General features: G+C 47.9%; 1 protein-coding gene across 2 annotated transcripts in view; it reads left to right on the top strand.

The window, feature by feature from the left end:
• SLC1A3 (solute carrier family 1 member 3) overlaps positions 1 to 22,941 on the top strand; it is a 203,383-nt gene that overhangs the window by 154,081 nt on the left and 26,361 nt on the right. For both annotated transcript variants that reach the window (XM_078674953.1, XM_078674954.1), the window contains exons 5-6: positions 13,753 to 13,795; positions 19,562 to 19,857. In XM_078674953.1, coding sequence (XP_078531079.1) covers positions 13,753 to 13,795; positions 19,562 to 19,857 — 339 coding nt within the window. The remainder of the gene's footprint in view (positions 1 to 13,752; positions 13,796 to 19,561; positions 19,858 to 22,941) is intronic.

Below are 22,941 nucleotides of genomic sequence, written 5' to 3'. Positions count from 1 at the left end.
TGAATACCTCATGGACCAAAATAACAAAAAGACCAATAAATATTCAATGGGGAGAATGAGTAGGTCCGCAAAGATCTGCGTTACCTACCCTTTTCACTATCTGCAAAAAGGGTGGTCTCTTCCCTGTTTGCAGACAGAGAATCTCCAGAAAACAATAGTTTTGCGAACAACAGTTCAGTTTCAAGTAATTATTGAGTGGGGGAGAAAAAATAAGCACGGCTGCTGCCCTACCTATCCTCCACTGCTTGCAAAGAGAGAGCCCGTTGTTTCTCCGTTTGCAGACAGCGAATCTCCAAATAAATAAAAAGAGCAATACTAGTATTTTTTTAAACAATCAAGCAATCAAGCAATCATTTTGCAACTTGTCGTGTTTACACAACCTTACCCGGACCGCATGGACAGTTTCTTGTCTTCCGAATCCAGCGCCCGATCGTCCTCTCTTCTCCGTTATCCTCGCGGCACTCCTGATGGTTCCCAGTCAGGACCGTAGATCACTCGAGAGAGGTCTGTTCGGAACCAGTGAAGTTCGGATGATCGGCTGTCAGACGAGGATCTATCGGACAGACGCGTTCCCGATCGTTGCAGTCGTTCACTCTGTCGTCAGGACCTCTCCCACTGGATCCACGAGTCGCTGATGGGCCCCACGCTTGGGACGCCAATTGTAAAAGGGCTGACGCTACCAACCAGAATATAAGATCCTTAAGTATTGCCCGGCGGTGTCGCCTCTTGAACCCACAAGGAAGTTAAACTACTGAAGAGGCAGGCGCTGGAGACTGGAAGGCAGGAAACAAGGTTTTTATTCTCTCCGGAGGAGAACACAGCAAAACCGACAGCAGGTATCGTTCTGAGGTGCTCTACTCGCATCTCTGAGGCCTGGCCTCTTATACACAAGTTAATCACTTTATTGCATGAAACACATTCTCGTTAATACTTTGATGTACGAAAAGGCATCCTTGGAATCTCCCCTTCAGGTCCGTTCCCACACATAGTTACAGTTGAAGTCCCCACCCCGGTCACAACAGGTGGTGATCATCGCGCAGTTGGATATTCCGCCGATTCACGGAATGTGTGGGGTTCGATCGGATCTCATGGGGTGGGGGCTTTGATCAACTCGGGGGTCCTTTGATGAGGGAAGCTTCCTACTGTACTGGGGGTAATAAACAGTATCCGCAGAGCCAGATGGCGGCCTGGGAGCGGGAAGACAGACGGGCACACAGGAAAATGGGGTTTGCATCAAAAGGACCTGGGACCATGTAAGAAATGAAAGGGGGGGTGTCGTGCTGGGAACAGGATGGGATTCCGAGGCCGTGCTGCGCTGGAGAGGGGTTTATGACCCGAGACATGTGAGGGCGAGGGGGTTGTCAGCATGCGGGGGATGCCCGTGAGGCTAGGAGAGGGAGAGAGACGCGCTGGTTATCAGGAAAGGGCAGGGAAGCCATGGTGTTCAAAATGGCGGCTGTTTACGCGCACGAAAAGGGTTCGAGAAGAGCAAGAGGGCGCCGATAATGTTGACGGTTTCAGCCTAACTTTCAACAGCACACCCGGGGGCGGGCTCGGGAGGGAGGAGTGCATTCCCTGCCAGGGACTTAGGACACAAGTAGTGCAACTTTCTGCCCCCTCTGGCCGGGACTCCCACAAGCGGGGCCCCCCCCCCATGGACAACGTGGAGACGAGCACCGGCAAGCAGACGGAGGCTAGCAACGGCCTGCATCACGAGGCTCGGGGATGGGCCTTGATTCCCTTAATTAACTTACCACCTTCTTGCCGCATCTGTGCTTGTGCACACTGCCCTTTAGACTAACACGGTTGTCCCTCTCAATTGAGACAATGGACGGTGGCCCGTTTCGCCACTGCCCTTTTGGTATTTTAGTGGGATTCACCCACGGTTGGTTACTGTTGTTCACTGTTTTTCCCCTACCCGAAATCTTCCTGAAATTTGTTGAGTGTACTGCGAGGGGTGGGTACGGGCGTGCTGACCATGGTGCTCAGAGGGCCCTTGGTGGGGCTGCTGTTTGCAGAACTGTGGGGGAGGAGCACACACCACTAGTATGGCTGCGATAAAGTTATGTACCTGGAACATCAGAGGTATGCACACGCCTGCGCGTAGATACCAAATATACTCCTACCTGAAGAGGCAACAAATACAGATCGCGCTCCTGCAGGAGACACACCTATGTGGGGCGGAAGTGGCCGCGCTGCGGCGCAGGTGGCGGGGGCAACTGTACGCCACTGACTACTCCTCGTTTGCCCGTGGAACGCTATTATGGGTCAGGCCGGGTACCCCCTTCACAATGTCGGAAGTTCTCACAGACCAGGAGGGGAGGTATGTTCTAGTGAAGGGTCGCTTGGACGGGCAACCAGTAGTTCTGGCGTCCATTTACTCTCCGAACACAGACCAAGGTAGCTTCCTAGTGCACCTCTCGGAGAGATTGGCGCCCTGGCACGGCGTCCCCTGGGTACTGGGAGGTGACTACAACACGGTGCTGGACTCTGTGCTGGACCGCTCGGCCCCGCCCAGGCCGGACGCCGCATCCCTGGGGGTCACGAGGGCACTCGCACGGTGGGCGACACAATGGGACCTGAAGGATGCATGGCGCGCACACAACCCAGACACTAGGATATACTCCTACTACTCGGGGGCACATGCACTGCACGTCCGCCTAGACAGATGCATGGTGTCAACGGAAATGCTACCACACATTACTGGCTCTCAATACCTTGGCCGCACGCACTCAGACCACAACCCACACACGCTGAACGTAGCCTGGGAACGCCCACACCCACCCATCCCCACATGGCGACTACAACCTGCTATGTTGCTAGACGCCCCCTTCAGGGACTCCCTGCAGGCCTGCGTAGCGCAATACTTCACTGATAACTCGGGCACGGCGTCCTCCCCGAGAGTGGAATGGGACGCCTTCAAAGTGGTGGTACGAGGCCACTGCCTGGGCGCGCAGAGAAGTATACAGAAGACACTGGAGGCAGATTTGGGCAGGGTGGAAGCGGACTTGCTCCGTTGGGAACGGGAAGCGGTGGCCGGAACGAGTGACCGGCTGCAGGAGGCCCAGGGGGAACATGCGACGCTACTGGAAAGACTGAGACACATTAATTTTGCGGCCCACTCTGCGCGAGTACACCAACACGGTGACAAGCCGGGGAGGCTGCTGGCTTGGCTGGTCAAGCAAGAAACCCGCACAGAGCCAGTGTCCGCTATCCGCACAGCTGAGGGGGAGATAGTATACACGCAAAGTAAGATACATCTGGCGTTTGTGGGGCACTACCAGTCCCTGTACAGGTCGCAACTGAGGGTCACCGCGCCACCATCACAGACTATCTTGCAGACATCCCACTGCCTTCACTAACAGACACACAACAAGAGGATCTGGGGGCACCGTTCACCCAGGAGGAACTGCGTGAGGCCATTTCCGCACTGTTTTATTTATTTATTTATTTAAAAGATTTCTAAAGCGCGTAGTCACCCAGAGGGTATCCCAGCGCTGAACCTCTTACTCACCAAGGGGAGAACGCCGGGGGGGAGGGAATGGCTCAGGGAAAGAGTAGGGTTTTGAGGGACTTCCTGAACCGAAGGAGATTTGGTTCTGTTCTGAGGCTCAGGGGGAGTGTGTTCCATTTTTTCCCGGTGTTGACCGAAAAACGACGGCCACCGAACCGGGCCTTCTTCACCTTGGGGATCGTGATGTAGTTCCCATGTTCGGAACGGAGCGCTCTCGTTGGTCTGTACGGTGTAATCCACTTACTTAGGATAGGGGGGCCAACATTGTGCAGTACCTTGTGGGTCAGACAGAGGGCCTTGAAAGTTACCCTTTCCCTAATGGGGAGCCAGTGCAGCGTCCTCAGTGCGGGCTTGGCAGATGTTCTGGCCGGGGTATTTGTTAGGAGTCGGGCTGCGGCATTCTGGGCTTTATGAAGCGTTTGGAGGGTGGATTCTGGAGCTCCTAGGTAGATAGCGTTGCTGTAGTCCAGCCTAGATAAAATTAGGCCTTGGATCAGCAATAGGCGCGATTGGAAGGGTAATAAGGGAAGGACCTTCCTGCAGGATCTCAGAAGTCCATAGCAAATGCCGGCCGTCTTTCTTGCCTGTGTCCTGAAAGTGAGATCGGTCTCCAGCCATACTCCCAGACTTTTGACCTCCGTCTTGGGGGTGGGCGGTTCACCCATGCAAGCGGGCCAGATGTTAGGGGGGAGGTTTGGGCCGTTATGTCCTAGGAGCAGGATCTCTGTTTTGGAGCCGTTTAATTTCAGGGCAGAGTCACTCATCCACTGATGTACACTAGCTAGGCAGTCGTGGAGATTGGAAGGCTCTTGCTTGGGGTGGGAGAGCGTTACCACCAGCTGTGTGTCGTCAGCGTAGCTAACTATCGAGATACCAAATGGGGACACCAGTTCCTCCAGTGGGGCCATGTACGCGTTGAACAGCGTGGGGCTCAAGGATGAGCCCTGTGGCACTCCACACTGGAGGGGAATGGAGGGGGAGCGGCTTTCACCTTCCCATACTTGGAAGGAGCGTCGGGAGAGAAAAGACGAGAGCCATTTTAGCGCCTTGTCTTTCACCCCGATGTTATCGAGACGATGGATTAAGACCTGGTGATTGACCGTATCAAAGGCCGCACTTAGGTCTAGGAGGACCACTGCCACTGATCCTCCTGTGTCGATGATTTCCCTAGTTTTTTCTATTGCTGCTAGAAGGGCTGTGTCCGTACCCTGACCTGGTCTGAAGCCCGTCTGTGAGTCGTTAAGAAGATGGTTTGACTCCAGGAAATGTGATAGTTTTTTGTTTGCTAGTTTTTCGGCGACCTTGCCTATCCAAGGAAGGAGGGAGATAGGTCTGTAGTTGGATAGGTCTGCCGGATCTAGCGATGGTTTTTTGAGAAGCCCTTTGACGACGGCCTCCTTCCAGTTTGAGGGGACTTCTCCTAGTGCCAGCGATATGTTAATGAGGGCCGTCAATTGGGGGACTATGGTCTGAGGGATGGTTTTGACGAACCGTATGGGAACTGGGTCACTGGGGGCTCCACTCTTGGTTGAAATGAGTGTAGCCATCACTTCCTCTTCTGTAACTGGTCCGGGCGCCGCTAGCTGTGGTTTATTAAGCGGAGACGACGACTCCTTGGCTCTCATTATGGTGTTAGGATTCAAGGCGGGAAGGGAGGTGATGATTTTTTTAATTTTTTCTTCAAAGAAGGTGGCCAGATTGACGCATTTTTCTTCCGCTGCCTTGGGGTCCATGGGTTTCTGTGGGGGGTCAGGGACTTGGAGGAGCTCTTTAAGGATAGAGAAGGTCTCTTTGGCTGAACAAGAGGAACTTTTTATTTTTTCCTCGTAGAAGGCACTTTTTGCAGCGTGAAGGGCTCGTTTGTATGCTTTCATGGCGGACTGATACGTATTTTTATCTGGTGTCAACTTGCTTTTTCTCCAGGAGCGTTCTGCCTTTTTGCACTCCTTCTTAAGGGCATTGAGGGCGGGTATGTACCAGGGGGCGGGATTAGTTCTTTTAACGTGTTTTAATGTACTGGTCAAAGGGACAAGACTGTCTAGGGGATGGACTAGCCACTCATTGAATTCTCTGTTAGCGGAGTTAGAGTCCGTGGGCAGAGGGCCAGCGGTTTCACGTAGTTTAGCTTCCCATTCCTCTGGTACTAATTTATACCACCGTCTGGTGTATATCCTAGTTTTCTGTTTCGTAGCATGAGTTGTTATGAGTGACCAATGCATAGGGATCAGCATATGGTCTGTCCAAGGCAAAGGGGTGGGATCCTGGGTATTTAGGTTCTTAATGTTGGTGAAAATTGGATCCAAGAGTTGGCCTTTCTCGTGGGTGGCTTTAGTATTTTGAAGATGGAGGTCGGCTGTGGTGAGATCAGCAAGAAGATTAACTGCTGCATTGTCCGCATGATCCAGAAAATGCAGGTTAAAGTCCCCTAGGAGGAGGAAGTTAGAGACTGAGATAGTTTTTAGTGCGATGTGCTCCATCAGGGTACTGGTGAATTCTCCGAGTGCGCCCGGCGGACGGTACACTAAAACTCCCGAGAGAGAGATTGATGGGGAGATCTGAATGGTGAAATTGCAACTTTCACAGTCTCTGATGGATCCACGTTCCATTTTGCATTTGAGATTGTCTTTGTGGATTATGGCTAGGCCACCACCTCTCCCGCTTGGTCTATTTAGGCTGCATATTTGATAACCGGGGGGTGTTGCATTGACCATGTCAAAATCACTGTGCGGGGTCAGCCATGTTTCCGTCAGAAACAGAATGTCTAGCGTCAGGTCCTGGACGAGAATGTTAGTTTCGTGGGCGTGTTTTACCAGGGACCTGCAATTCAGAAGGCCAAGGCGAAGTCCTTGGTGACCTTCCGTTACCTCTGGTTTGTTACAGAGGCTACAAACTTCAAAGGGAGTATCTTCCTTGAGGATGTATTTGCATTGGGGATGTTTTTTAGGGTTCCGGGCGAGCAGCGTTTCTCGGGTGTAAGTGATACGTTCCTGTGAGTTGGGCAGAGTATCTAGGCCTGAGGCCGTCTGGGCCGCTGACGGCGCGCCCGCTGCGCCCGTCCGCTGCGCGTCCGGTGTAAGCACATGTTTTATCAGGGAGATCAAGGTTTAGGGGGCGTGGCCTAGAGTGGGCGTGGCCTGTCGCCTCGCGGTCGATGGCGGCCGGAGTGGTCAGGGAAAGCGAGGTGCTGCCACAGCGATCAGTCAGCTGTGCAGCGCTTGGTTCTGAAAGGTTTCCTGAATGCCAATGTCGGCGTGCTTTAAAAAACAGGTATTTGTGACAAATTTCTTAAAATTTTAGTAAAACAACAGAGCTCCCGGCTATTTTGCCTCAGGAGTAAGTAGGTCTGCCTTAGCGCTTGAGATTCAGCGCTGTTAAGTGCTCGGAGGGGGGCGTGGCCTAGAGTGGGCGTGGCCTGTCGCCTCGCGGTCGATGGCGGCCGGAGTGGTCAGGGAAAGCGAGGTGCTGCCACAGCGATCAGTCAGCTGTGCAGCACTTGGTTCTGAAAGGTTTCCTGAATGCCAATGTCGGCGTGCTTTAAAAAACAGGTATTTGTGACAAATTTCTTAAAATTTTAGTAAAACAACAGAGCTCCCGGCTATTTTGCCTCAGGAGTAAGTAGGTCTGCCTTAGCGCTTGAGATTCAGCGCTGTTAAGTGCTCGGAGGGGGGCGTGGCCTAGAGTGGGCGTGGCCTGTCGCCTCGCGGTCGATGGCGGCCGGAGTGGTCAGGGAAAGCGAGGTGCTGCCACAGCGATAAGTCAGCTGTGCAGCGCTTGGTTCTGAAAGGTTTCCTGAATGCCAATGTCGGCGTGCTTTAAAAAACAGGTATTTGTGACAAATTTCTTAAAATTTTAGTAAAACAACAGAGCTCCCGGCTATTTTGCCTCAGGAGTAAGTAGGTCTGCCTTAGCGCTTGAGATTCAGCGCTGTTAAGTGCTCGGAGGGGGGCGTGGCCTACAGTGGGCGTGGCCTGTCGCCTCGCGGTCGATGGCGGCCGGAGTGGTCAGGGAAAGCGAGGTGCTGCCACAGCGATCAGTCAGCTGTGCAGCGTCCTTGGTGACCTTCCGTTACCTCTGGTTTGTTACAGAGGCTACAAACTTCAAAGGGAGTATCTTCCTTGAGGATGTATTTGCATTGGGGATGTTTTTTAGGGTTCCGGGCGAGCAGCGTTTCTCGGGTGTAAGTGATACGTTCCTGTGAGTTGGGCAGAGTATCTAGGCCTGAGGCCGTCTGGGCCCGGACGGGCCCAGACGGGCTTGCCTTTGGCGCGCCTTCGGCGCGCTGACGGCGCGCCCGCTGCGCCCGTCCGCTGCGCGTCCGGTGTAAGCACATGTTTTATCAGGGAGATCAAGGTTTAGGGGGCGTGGCCTAGAGTGGGCGTGGCCTGTCGCCTCGCGGTCGATGGCGGCCGGAGTGGTCAGGGAAAGCGAGGTGCTGCCACAGCGATCAGTCAGCTGTGCAGTGCTTGGTTCTGAAAGGTTTCCTGAATGCCAATGTCGGCGTGCTTTAAAAAACAGGTATTTGTGACAAATTTCTTAAAATTTTAGTAAAACAACAGAGCTCCCGGCTATTTTGCCTCAGGAGTAAGTAGGTCTGTCCAATGGCAAGTCCCCCGGCCCAGATGGCCTACCCGCCGAATTCTTTAAGGCCTGCTCGGACATACTGATCCCAGAGCTGCTCAAGCTCTATGCCAACGCCATTGAGGATTCGGCACTCCCGGACACGCTCAATGAGGCTAACCTGGTTTCGCTATTGAAGCCCGGCAGGGATGGCACGTGCATGGGGTCCTACAGGCCTGTAGCCATGTTGAACACGGACTACAAAATCTTCACCTCCCTGTTAGCTCGCCGCCTGGCCTTGGAAGTCCCAGCCCTGGTGCACACGGACCAGAACGGGTTCATGCCAGCGAGGAGCACCTCTCGCAACCTGCGCCGCCTCTTCAGGGTTCAAGAAGCAGCCGCACAACACTGGCCGAGATCGGGGTGTCTCGTCTTGGATCTGGAGAAGGCCTTTGACTCAGTGGAATGGCCGTTCTTGGGAGCGGTGCTAGACAAACTTGGCGTAGGGGATGCATTTGCGGACATGGTCGGGCTACTTTACCAGAGGCCCTGCGTCTGTGTGCGGACGGGTAGGCTGATATCAGAGACGGTACGGGTGCGCAGGGGCACCAGACAGGGCTGCCCCCTGTCACCCCTCCTTTTCTCTCTGGCCATTGAACCCCTGGCAGCTCTCTTGCGGGATAAGGGAGCGGAATGGGGGATCCCGCTGGCGGACGGAATACACACAGTCTCGCTCTACGCAGACGACCTGCTACTCTATGTGCGAGATCTCACCGCGGTGCCCGCCGTGTTGTCGGACATTTTCCAGACTTTCGAGGAAGTGTCGGGCCTCAGGGTCAACTGGACCAAGTCTGGGGTATACTCGTTCAGCTCAGACCTGGGGGAGTGCGATGTGCGCCTTGGAGGCGCCCGGCTTGCCTGGTACCCGACCACATTCAAGTACCTTGGGCTCTACATCTACAGAGACCCACAGAGCATACTGGAGGGCAACCTAGTGCGTGCCATCTCCTCTTTGCGGGCTCAGATGGCCTTCTGGAAGTCCTTGCCGCTGAACGTGCCCAGCCGGATAGCGCTGACTAAAATGATAGCACTACCTAGGCTCCTATACCACTTTGCGAATATCCCGCTGTATGTCCCCACGAGAATATTCCGTGAACTGGAATCAATGGTCCGCGACCTGATCTGGAACACGGGACGCCCACGAGTGGCCCTGGCGAAGTTGTACTCCCCGACAGCGGAGGGCGGGCTGGCAGTCCCCAACATGGAGCTGTACTACCTGGCTGCGCAGCTGCAATGGGTGGCATATTGGCTCAGCGACACACATCTCGATGACACGGCTAACGCGGTACACCAGTGGACACATCCACAGGTATGCGCCCTGTTTCATCCGCTGACCAGGGGACCCCGCCCACTGCCCCTACACGTGGCAGTGGCCCGCAAATGCTTCGTCCGTGGCCTGAAGCTGACGCAGGCTGTCAGGCCATATGCTCCCGCCCTCCCACTGGTGGGTACCCCCCGGAGGAACGGGTTGGTGACATTACGCAGCATGGAGCTCTGGATTGCAGCCGGAGTAGAGACAATGGGCGACCTGTTTGCGGATGGAGCCCTGCTTCCCTTCACGGCGTTGTCAGAGGGCACGGGCCTGCCGGCAGGGCAATTTCTGCTCCACGCGTCGGTGGTGAGGGCATACACGGAATCCTGGGGAGTTATCCGGGAGGAGCCACCGACCCATCTGCTGATTCAGTACCTGCATGTTATGGGCAGAGGTTCACACATTGTACACTGGCTGGCACAGGCACTCCTCACACACACTCAAAGGCCCACGCGGCCGATCAGGGATAAGTGGGCGGCCCACCGTGGAAGGGACTGGACGGATAAGGAATGGAACCTGATCCTGGCCAGCCCTGGGAACATTCCGCGCAACTCCCGCTTCCGAACCATCCAGTTGTACATACTGCATCAGGCGTACCTATCACCGGATAGAATAAACAAATACTTCGAGACCGACACCGCCGCCTGCCCCAGATGCGACCTACTGGGTGCGGACATACTGCACATGCTTTGGCACTGCCCGTCCCTGTCTACATACTGGGGAGAGGTGACGTCACTCTTGATTCATAGCACAGGCCCGGGATTACCTGAAACGTGGGAGGCATGTGTTCTTGGGCTATACAAACGGACCAAACAAAATAAAACGCAAGCACGGTTCTGGGATCTGGGTCTCATCACGGCCAAGCGACTGCTCACCAGGCACTGGAAGAGGCGTGAACCCCCCACCCCCGCACACTGGTATACATCCTTCATTAATTGGGCCAGAGCAGAGGGTACAGCGCTGCGCAGGGAGGAGATAGCGGGTCTGCGGCAGTTCCCGATCGCACGCCACTGGGATGACATCCTGGGGACCCTACAGGGGGAGGGCGAGGCCAGAGGACTCACACAGAGGTAACTGAGAAGGACGGACGCCCCAGGGGCGACGATAACATTGACACGACCGCACGACACACCCTCCCAGGGAGCAACGCCGACCCTTAGTCACGCGTGTCGCGGGCACAGCCAACCACCCACACGGGGGCTCTCCACCGCACACTGACCCGACTCTCGCCCTCGGCACCGCACCCCCGACACTGCCCCCACGAGTACACCCCCCCCTCTTCTTACCCCACACACACCCCCCATTTGCGGTTTCGGCCCCCTGTTTTTCCCAGCTGTAATCCTACCCGCCACCACACTATGGTGGAAGGTTGCCCCTAGCTAAACACTCGGCAGCGAGCCCGGGTGCGGGCAGCGTCCATCAGGAACATAGCTAGGGCACCTATACTGTCTGCTGCGCGCGCCGCACGCTGGGTTGACGGTGGGTGAGACACACTCGCACACAGAGGCTGGCCCTCCGCAGCTCCACAGCTACCCGCACGTGCGCACCACTGTCCCCGCGCTACGCTACCCCACTCCCAGTTCGCACTGCACTGTCCACGGGGCCATTGGAGTCGTGCATGCCGGAGGGCCAAGGCACAACACTGGCGCAACAGAAACGCTGGGACACGCTGTTACAAACTGCTTTGTTTATATTGTTTGCAAAGTTAATGGTTTATTCATAGTAAAATTGTAAAATGAGACGTCATTTAAAGAGTAGATGGTTTGCTGAATAAGGGGGGCAAGTATACACCACCTGTGGTCTAGCAATGTAGAGGACGAGCTAACGGCCACAGGGCGCCTACTCCAGTAAATAACTGCCCCGATGACCCGCCGACCTGTTGCAGCCGGCCCACAGGGTTGTAGGCATTGCTATTTGTACTGCATTTCTTTTTTGAATAATAATAAACGTCTTAAAAAAAAAAAAAATCACAACACCTTGAACATTCAGTACAAGGGGTCAAGTTCACTATGCAAATGTTATTTATGTTATTGTCCAGTAGGGGCCAACACTATACAACTAGAATAAACATTTGCAGCCTGACAGAGGTTTGCGACATGGATACATGGGCTCTGTTTATTATATATACAGAACCACTTCCTTGTTGGGAAAGAGGAGCACTCAGCTGACACAGCAAGGTCACTGCTTGCTGGAATTCCAGCTCAGCTGATTCCTGCTTACCAACACGAGGGATGTCCAGCTCTATAACAAGACACTCTGCCTAATGGCACTTAGCCGCAAGCAGTGGGGAGTTAAACCACGGCAGGGTTTGGCAGATCACCTACCCTAGGCAAGACTAGGTTTGTGAGCGCTAGGTAAGAGTACACTATACACAGTATTAATATGCCTGCATATATTCACTGTCTTAGCGCAATGGTGGAAATGTTAATCTTTTTCACCATTTTTGTAATGCTAATTACTCTTTTCTGTTTCATTCTATTGATTATCGCAACACACATATTTTATACAAGAATCACAATGCTTCAGTAAATATTGAAATGCCTTGCTGAGTATTTCTTGTGTATTTCTTTAGGTATGCATGAGAGGCCAAGCTAAATAGTTCTATATCTGTTATCATGATTTCCTTGGGGGACCAGGGTTGTAATGTTCTGAGGTTGCACACACATTTGTTACCCTGTAAGGTTAGGGGTGCTGATAGTGCTCTGTGGCCTAGCAGGGACACAGGCCAAAATATCCTTAGGGTGTGCCTGGAATCAGTCTGCAACAATCCTGACGTTTATGTTATCCAACAAACGCACAGTTTTACCGGTGAGGTACAAGTCGTACCACATTGTGGATAAGTGCGAAGCGTGCAATATTTCTCAATATGGGAAATTGCAAAATGTACCAACTTGGCATTATTGAAAATTGCTAGTATTGTCTTCACATTGACTTGCTCACTATTTGTTGGATATACAAATGTTGCTCATGTCCCCAAAAAGTTTGAGATTCCCAGGTATACAAATGAACGGTGCTTTAACTTCTGTTTGATTTTATTTCACTTCCAACTTACTAGCCCAACATTTCAGTGATTGCACTGTCTGCTCCTTTAGAAATAAAAGTGTAGCTCGTGGGCCCTGATTTTGACTTTGACTGAAGCATTGCCTCTTGCCAAGTGTCAGAGTTGGGACAGTGGTGCACATCAGTCAATAGCTCCATTCAAAAACGGTCCTGTAAAACCGACTGGTGCAACTCAAAGTTTCCGACTGGGCACACCTCCAGGCCTGGTAATACTGGCATGGCCATATCAGTGGGAAAGAATCGCAGGGATTCTGCAAACACTGGATACATGGGTAATTCCTTGGTTTACTCACACCGGGGTTTGAACCCCCACCCCAAGGAATTGGTGCACAGAGTGGATTCCCCAGTCACTATTCCCCAGTCACTCCGATCCTCTAATGCCCACCTAACGCTAACACCCAAGATCAAGAGATCACGATCAGGAGGTCGGCGTTTCTCCCACAACGCCTCCAGATTGTGGAACTCCCTCCCCCTTGACATCCGCGCACAGCCAAACCTGCTGGCATTTCGAAAAGCCCTGAAAACCTGGCTGTTCCCATAAAGCCTTCCCCTCAGATTCCATCTGTACTTATTCAGCGCGGGGACGCTCACGGGCAGCCAGGCGCTCAAGAAATCTTTTAACAATAACAATAACAATAACAATAACTATCACACATTTACTGAGATGGTGCCTGAAGGGCCCAGGTTCGCCACTTCCCAATTTCTGCATGCATGCAGGGGTCCCAGGCACCCTTTTCCACTGCCCGTAGGGAGCCCTAGGAGTTTCTAATAAACAGCCAGTCACACATGCGCAGCGGTCCTAGGGAGACACCTGGGGAGTCACTAGGCCCAGAGACAGATTCACAGGTTACTGGCCCCATCTCTGAGCTGACAAGACCCACTTTTATACTTGGTCTTCTTCTCATGGCATCCAATGTCAAAATTATGGAGCAATTGTCACTGTCTGTTCTAGAACTGGTGTGTGCCTGGTGGCCCGGTGGAGGGGGTTCTGCCATAACAGTGACATAATCTGTGCTCCAGTCTCTAAAGTTGTCACGTGGGATCTCAGGATTTTACCAATAACCTAATCCTATTAAATTCTAAACAAAGCCCATAAACACTTCGACGTAGGCAGTGGTTGTTGCTTTGTTAGGAAGTCAAAAAGTCACATTTGCAAACACAGATCTGTTGTGAAAAGTCATACGTATTTTCTGTTATGTTATTTCATATCATCAAACAATCTCACTGTAAACCTTCTTTAACTCCACAGAAATATGTTCCCTCCAAACATGGTGGAAGCTTGCTTTAAACAGGTAAGACTTCAAGCAATGGCAAAAAATGCTGCAGTGCATTAAACACTTGGTTCATCCAGGGTATGAGGGGTTCACAATAGCATCTAACACATTGTTACTGACTAATGTTGTGCAGTATCTGATTGAAAGTGCAAGTCGAAGGATTTATCATCTGCTTTGTCTTGCCAATAGACACCTGCTGATTCTATATTTAAATGGTTTCATGCAAGGATTTCAGTTAAATGTATATAATTTGTTTGGCACTTCTGCAATACTTTGGGGCTGGTGATGGAACTTCACTTTTCCCAATGTGAGGTACAACAAATCCATGCAAAAGGGAATGGACGAGCTGGGTGGCATTACCTCATCTTCTTCACTCTTCATTCTTTGACTCATGTTCTTGGCCACCCCCACTTGGCTCTAAACTTTACAAGGAGAAAACTTCCGCTCTTTTATGGCATCCGACACGCACCAATAAGCTGACATTTATCCCAAGCTTTAGTCGGCATTCATTATTAGGCATTCATGTGTTTTATGCACTGCATAATGTGCAGGTTAATCTTTCCAGCTTCCATATAATGAACTATTGCACTCCATTGATATCCCAAACAGGCAGCCAGTGCCATGCAATAATTCTTCTGAATGTTTTGGCTGTTTGCCTGCACAAGTGTAAGAGCCAGAATGCTTCCAAAAGAAGCCTGAACTGAGCGTAGGCCTTTTTAACGAATGATTCCTTTTGGGACCTAGGAAGAGCCATAAAAGAAACAAAATAGGAAATGAGAGAATGAAAAGGGAAAGAGTACCATACAACAAGACGATCAATAGCTTTAGTAATTTACAAAGTTATACAATTGTATGTAATTATATTTATATAGCGCTTACTACATCTGACGAAGCGTCAAAGTGCTTTTCGTAAAGTAGCACGCTACTCTGGAACTCAAAAGGAGAATTGATGAATTAGTGTAGGTAAATATGAATTAATTTGAGGAGTGGACATGTGAGCCTATTTGTTGGATTGAAAAGGAGAATGGAGGGATAGAAGAGGGAAGGGTCTAGAAAGTGTTTATTGGCAGATCATAGTAGTAGGAAGAGGCTTGGGACGAGTAAATGAGAATTGGAGGAGGGAAGAGTCTCTAAAAATGGATTAAGGAGATCATAGTAGTAAAATGAGGTGAACAATGAGTCTAAGGAGGGATACATGAAGGACAAATTTAGAAAGAGTTGTTTGGGAGATCTTAGTAGTAAAATGAGGTTTGGAGTGATGCATGGAGGGATAGAGAAGGCAAGAGTCTAGAAAGGCTTATTTTGGAGATCATAGTAGGAGAATGAGGTTTGGGATCAGTGAAAAAGTGGAGGTAGAGGATATATTGAGAGATGTTTAGCGTGAAATATAGGGTAGTGCATTGGAGAAACTCAACTGTGTTTTTTTAATATATTTTTTTTACAGTGGAAGTAAAGAAATAAATATGTAGATATATAAGTACATGGAAGGTATAGGTAGGAACTCGGTAGTATTACACCCTATAGAGAAACCCCATCCTCTAAACTCCCATCATTCCTGCACATAACAGTAATCTCTGGCCCTACGCAGGCTGGAAACTGGGCTGTGGGAAAACTCATGAGTTTGTGGGTGTTTATCAACTTTCCAATTCATTCCTGCCATAGAATGCCCTCTCACATTCCCTCGGAGCAGGTTTATGTCCATGTAATGTTACGTCATTGTAGGGTAATATTGTGTGAGTAAATTGTCTTACCAGTGAAGTTTCACTTGCAAGTCAATTAAACTGAGCATCTAAAATGAAAGTGGGTGCGCAGATAGTTTTGGTAATTGGGCCCACAGACTGGTCACTACCAACCAGTGATTACATTTGAGCTGGTGGCTGCAGGTAGGGTCCACCAGCACTTATTTTTGGAGACTGGTAAATTTTTTCCTCATCAGTCTTTGATCCAGACCAAAAGAGAGAAAAACACGAGGGGGTAAAAGGATGAAGAGAAAGATGGGAAAACAATGTCAAAGGGAGAGTGTTTTATCTTGAGGGAGGGTGTTTTATCTTGGGGGTACGGATGGACTAGGTTGCAGCTGCACCCGCCGGCTTGGGGGTCATATCCTGAAATGTTCAAGGGTTGGGGAACTTAATAAAAACAATAGATCTTACTCAATTATGGGAGTACAATGAGGTAGTTTGCTTCCAGGAGACTGGGTTGGTGGTGATCTGATCCATCAAAGTGGGTTTACGCAGTTTACTAAAGGAGGAACTAAAATAGGTTCCAGACAAATAAGAGGTGACCTTTTGACACTAGTCTCAACTGAATGTAGTAAAGGTGCATAAATCATCCAGACAAGTAGTGAAAGGCTATTGGCTTGCTCCTTGGCTCTGTATGATGGCTCTCTGCTGAAAAATAGCCTAATGTCTATATAAACCACGAAGAGTCCTGGGCGGAGATGTGGGAGGTACTCCAGAGGGATATGGTTGGTCTGACAGAAATGAGAGGGGCCCCCTCGGTTCTCCTTTCAGGAGACTTTAACCTTTAAGGTAGACGTGGGAGACTCACATATGCTAGAATCCTATGGTTTCCCAAATGCAATCTTCCCAGAATTTGCTCAATCTAAGTTAGAGGGGAAAAGTACGCAATTTATCCCGGGGTTAGGGTTTTTCGGTTTAAACTGATGCTTTAAGGGGATTCACCGGCAGCCCAAACCTATCTGCATGGGAACCAGCACTGCCCAATAGACTATATGTTTATACAGGCATGGCTTTTTGACCTCTGTAAAGGTTTTGAGGTGCTAAGAATCAGGGTCAGTGATCATTGGGGTATGAAAATGGTTATTGCTGCAGACTTATTATTCAGGGAGCGGGTGATCCTGATGGAAGTTGTTTTCACAAAACGTCTTACAACAATAATAGATGAAAGGTACAAGACCCAACTGACGCAGTATCAAAACTTTAGCGAGCTGGATCTTGGGAGGGATAAGAGGTTGACAGTCTTGGAATGGTATGCTAAGAACATTACCAAGGTAGTTAAGCGTTGACCCCAATAGCAAGGCTGTGTACTAAGGAAGTAAGACAGGAAAAGTCTAGATGGTCCCCAAAGCAGCCGTGGTTTGATAAAGGAGTGCTTGAGGTTAGGAAGGAGCTAAGGAAAGCAGGAAGAGTCAGGCACTCCAGGGACCTTATGATTACTCTTGAGAACTATAATCATAAAAAATGGCGTTTGATACCCTGGTTAGGGCTAAGAAGCAGGCCTATTATCAATCTAATTGGAACCTCATGAATAGCACCCTCCAGTGTAAGGACATGAGAACATTTTGGAAGTTAGTCAAGAAGGGATGTGGTAATGTGACACATCCGGTAAGATGCATGGTTCCAGAAACAGATTGGGTAACCTTCTTAAGGGATATTTACAAGCAATGGGAGGAAATTGTGAGGGATAACTGGCCAGAATTGGAGGAGGAGGCATTGGAGACTTCTCTGTCCAATCTATGGTCAAGTTAATAACCCCTTTAAATCTGACTAAAGTAGCTGGACCAGATAATCTTCCCGCAATTGTTATTAAGACTAACCCTATGTGTTGGGCAATTTTCTTCTCAAAGGTTTTTATAGCCAGCATTCCGTCCATCAATGTCCATCAATTGTTTCTTTTGCATATGTCGCCCTAAGTGGGAATGGTATGCCCAGATGTTGGCCCCATGCTCACTACACCACTGTATTCAAGCTAGCCTGGCTGATGAAGGGTGATGCCTTGAACCCAGTCCCAGGATGCTTGTTTCTGGTCCAGGGAGGACCTCGCTTGGCAGTTCGGGCTGGACAGTTCCCACAAGGAACAGGGTCAAGACTGATTTGCATATGGCTGGGTCCAAACTCGAATGGCATGGTGATAAAAAAACCGATGGATTTAGGCCCAGATTTCTGTACTGGGGTGAATGTATGACATTGGTCTGCATTCTGTCACTCAATTGTTCTTTTTGTATTTGTCTTGGGGTGGTGCGGTGAGCAAAAGAATGATGGATTAAACCAAGACCCTTGTGAGTGGGGGTGAATGTTTATATTGTCCAGCATTCCGTCCATCAATTGCTTCTTTTGCTTTTTTTAAAATAAAGTATGGCATAAAACATCGCAATAATGCGTTTGCTCTTTTGTTGGATTTGTAATTTTAGATGTTGCTTTTGCCATGGCAAGTTTTGTTAAAATATGTATGGGCTAGAAATGTAGGCACCCTGAGGGAAGACGTGTTTTTTGATGAAGTGTAGCCAAGTATTTTTGGCCTGGGCATAGGGTAGGACAATAAGACTGAATCTGTATTAGAAGAATTCTTAATTTTAATGTTAATGTAAATTTAATTCATCATGTATTTATGTTTTAAAGACCTGAGTCTAAACATTAATACATTTGAACTGAACTGAATGTCAAAGGGAGAAAGCGGGGATGTAAAAAAAACCTGAAGGAGTGAACTAAAGAGGGTGGGAGTGTCTGGTCACCTTCACACTTTTTCTGCTGTAGATCCTGTTGTGTGTGTTTTTCCTTGATTCCATTGTTTAACTTAAATTAGTCATGCCAAAAACCTCACACATCTTCCTCATCTATGTTCCCACGGCATTGGTACTTTGTTCTCTTCTATTCTCTATCTAGTAAACCTTCATTGTTGATTGTAATATTCCTCTTTGTTTCTAAAACCTCCCTTTCACGGATATTACAAAATATTCTTTTTTGTTTAGCTCCTTCTCTGCTCTCTCATCTACTGCATTTCTGCATGGCAGTCTGCCTTGCCTTCAGGATTGTACTGTTCTTTCCTTACCTTAGACCCTTCCAGAACAGATATTCTTTTCTTTAGTTCTTCTTTCCTAGACTCTCCTCCTTACCTCCCTTTATTCCTTTCTCTTGCTTTGTATCCCGGTGACACCTAAAACCATAGTATAATCTAAAGTCTATATCTCTTTTCGTCTGATGCCTAAACCTATGGCATATTGGTAAATCTTACCTTTCATTCTCTACCAGCATCTTCTGCCTCCCTCATACTTAGAGGTACCATTATTCAATCTGTGTCAGATTGTTTCTGTGATGTTTTGTGAAAAATCAAAACACCAATACTTGTTTTCATTCATATTTATTCCTCTGTATGTTCCTTCTCTCTTTTTATGTTATTTGCCTCAACACCATCTCTTAGACTGCATGGGGCAATGGGTCAGCCCACCTGTTTGATTGACTTACATTTTATTTTCACAGAAATTACATTGTTTGCCTAATTATGTGCAAATATGCGTGAAAAAGAGTGCACCTCATATCAGTGATGTTGGGCAACCCCTTTAGCTGTCCTCTGTACTAGATTTATAGCAGGTCACCCATTTTCTCTTTTATCATTTATTTTCTAGAGTGCCCAACAACTTCCAAAACAGTGCAACCTGGTGCAATGTTTAAATTCCTATTTATGTTTTAATTGTATGCATATTACCTCAATATTTAGATTGTAGCATTTTTTTAGTTGTATTATTTAATTTATCTGGCATATATCTGCAAAAAATAATAACAACACACTACACTACAAACAGATTGAAAAAGCTTGACCTGTTGGGTTTGCCAGTGCAAGTCATTAATTGAAGACAGTTCATTTCCTCAGCTCAGCCGAGAGAACAACATTAACTGTTAATGTGTCGAGATGATCCTCAAATCCTTCCTAGTTGTTATGACTAGGTAAGGAAAACTTAATAAAATAGACAGGAGAAAAAATACTGTTTTGTCATCTAACACACAGCAGAAAATGTAATTGTTCCATTATTTCTTCTTCCATTAGTTCAAAACAAATTATGAAAAGAAGCTTTACAAAATACCATTGCCGGCAAACGAAACAGCCATTGCAGCTGCCACCATTAACAACGTCTCAGAGGCCTTGCAGACGTTGACCAAGATGAGGGAAGAAATGATCCCTGTGCCGGGGGCTGTGAACGGGGTCAACGCTCTCGGTCTGGTGGTCTTCTCAATGTGCTTTGGCTTAGTCATTGGGAACATGAAGGAGCAAGGAAAGGCACTGAAGGATTTTTTTGACAGCCTGAATGAAGCCATCATGAGATTAGTGGCTGTCATCATGTGGTAAGTGATCAATGTTATTCACATTTTGTTTCTAATAATTTATAACAAATTGACATAAAATGAAATCAATTTACCTTGCGTGCACCTTTACAGGGAGATGTTGAGTATTTCCACCCTGCTTGCTACTGGCGGTATTTGTTGTTCTGTGCTTCAGTTCTACAAACAGTAGTTTAAGGAAACAAGGGTACCCCTTAAAGTGAACCTGGGGGGGGTGGGGTTGTGACGTATTTAAGGAAAACAATGGTTCAGGGGTTGCCTAATTAGGTCCATCAAAGCGAAATAAGTTACTTAAACTTGATATTACATCAATCTGGGAGCAAAACTAGTAGGGCAACATGTGAAATGTTTAAACATTTCGTATTTTCAACATGTAGATATACGTTCAGGTGCTCACATAAGTGACAGAGTGCATATCGTGACTTGAGTGAAAAAGTGGAGGTTGACGAAATATCACATAGACAATAAGGGGTAATCACATGTTGCCCTACATGTTTTGCTCCCAGATTGATTTAACATCAAGTTTAAGTAACTTCTTTAGCTTCTTTGGACCTAATTAGGCCACCCCTGAACCACTGTTTTCCTTAAATAAAATCAGTTCAACAAACGGCACCTCATTCTTTGACTGTCTTTGCACTTGCCAGCAGTGCTTAATTTGTAAAATATGAAGTCCAGGTGCTCAAATGTTTGTCAGAGGCCACACCCACTTGGTCCGGCTCCACCCACATACTACACTGGCTCCACCCACTTACTCTATTGACCCCCCTACATCTTCAACTGGCAGATGTAATTCCCGATCTGAATTTCAGCAAGGGAGCCTTTCGACTGTGAAGCAAATAAGTGAATAACATCTGCACATAGACAATTCACCTCATATAATGTTATTATATGACTGGTTTAAGTATTAGAACCATAAAACATGATAACTTGTCTTTATAGTGCTTGCTAACTGTGGGATTTGTATTTGTATTGTCTGAAATCTGGAGGAAGTAACATAACAAGAGAGATGTCATCCGACACACACAGACACTTCTCACAAAATAGATGAGGGGTTAAACAGACTGTATTGAGACCTCTGTTCCTTGACAAATTCAGATGAAATATATAAAAGACAGCTAGCTGTGTAGTGACAACCCCACTATGGCAGCTAACAAGTGGAGAACATATCAGTTGCATTACAATACTGCAAAGGTCACCAGTGAAAGTATGACAAATGGATCAGTCACTAGCCCCTTCACCCCGGGTCCAGGTGCCACTGCAGCCTGGAGCGTATTTCTGCCACTGGCACTCTCTCAGAGTCAGTAATGATCAGGTGCATATCAAAACCCTATATGATTCTTAAACTCAATGAAGGTACACCACATATGTGTTCATTTTTAATGTGTGCTTGTTGCAGGTATTGGGGCATTCTAAACCTCTCCAGTGAATGTGACAAGCACACCTTGTGAAGAGAAGAGGCAACCTAGTGCAAACTTTGAAGTGTTGCTTTAAATGTTTGCTGCAAACTTCTCTGCTGCCTGTTTTGTATTTTACATGCTGTAGAAAAGGAGCATTTGTCAGGGCAATCTAAACATGAGACACAGGCAAGATAAGGATTCAAGAAATGCTGTACATATTCATAACTTTAACAGCAAAACACACAACCCTCCAATTAAATTGATTGTAAGAAAAAGCACCACATGGAATATTCTGAAGGCAGCGAACATGTGTTTGCAAGCTAACTATGCTAACCTGTTAAATATGCTCAACAGTCCCAAAGGAGGAGCTCATTTGTTTAGGGGTGTTGCTAACCAAATGTGCCATCAATAATTTGAGAAAAAGGTATGCTTGGTTTGTTGCAGTGTAAGGTTCTGCTTATCCTTGTTATCTGGTTGAAAGCTCTCAGTAATCAAATCATATCTCAAGATATCAGTGCCACAGATGGAGTCACAACACGGCTAGACTCAAAATCAAGAAATGCAAAACAAAAGATACAAGAGGAAAACCACCTCAATTTATGAGCCAGAAACTGAAACATCATTCTCCCACATATCAAACAATCCACATCAGTCATGAAGTTGATAATAAAGGAAGCACACAAGCACCGACAAAGACCTGCCCTAAATACTCAAGCCTTTACACCCCCAGTGAAGAAATAGCTCTTCTCCCACCTTGATATCTTACCCTGTCCATGACCTCTCCTGCACAACAGGGCTTTAAGTGGGATGGGTCTTGATGTACTTAGCACAGGCTGTTCTATAAATCAGGTGTTTAGACGGGGCCCTATCGGGCTCTCCATTTTTACCCTCATCCTCAGGGTGAAATTTTATTATTATTATGTTTTTAACTCTGTAGCAGTACCATCCTTAACTGCCTATGATGCAAAATCAAAGATACTCGTTATAGATATTTCACTGTCTCATAATTTCAGAACTGAAGCATTTTCAATACTGTACACAAGGAAGCCATAGTAGTTGATTATTTTGCATATGCAACTAACAGTCCTTGACAAAGTCAGTAGTCCTGGTTTATTGTAGGTGTGATGTTACTTGTTATGTTATAACTGGGTGCACTGGCAGAAGCAGCAAAATACCAGTTGGGCGGCACACTATGCCATGGACAGATTTTTAGCTATGGGGTTTTTAAGTAACGCCCTTAATTACATCGTCCATGCCCCTAAGAGAGACCCCTGGGTTATTTCATTCCACTTAGAGCCCTGCTACACGACACTAGGAATAAGTCCCTTCACCACTATTGCGCACTGAGTTCTATTACCTTCTTCTAACTTGATTTGCTCTCTACAGGTAAACAGTATATGTGAAAGTCTAAAGTAGCGTTGGAAAGCGTGGCACCTGTAAATCTAAAATATACATAGATTCTAGCAATGGTTCTTTAAAACCTGGTCAATTTTACTGGATACATAACAGAAACCTGATTTTTTTAAATTCACATTATTTTATTATTATTTTTTTTATTTTTATTAGAAAATACACAAACAGCAAGGCTTGAATTACATTACACGAAGCACCAGTTCCAGACGGGGAAGGAAAAGAAAAACAATACAATGAAATCACCAATAATGTTAGGAAAGGATAGGGGGGGAGAGCA

Source organism: Lissotriton helveticus, chromosome 2_1 (genome assembly GCF_964261635.1).
Source record: "Lissotriton helveticus chromosome 2_1, aLisHel1.1, whole genome shotgun sequence".
NCBI lineage: Eukaryota > Metazoa > Chordata > Amphibia > Caudata > Salamandridae > Lissotriton > Lissotriton helveticus.
Note: the sequence above shows the minus strand (reverse complement) of the source record. Positions and strands in the feature narration are given on the sequence as shown.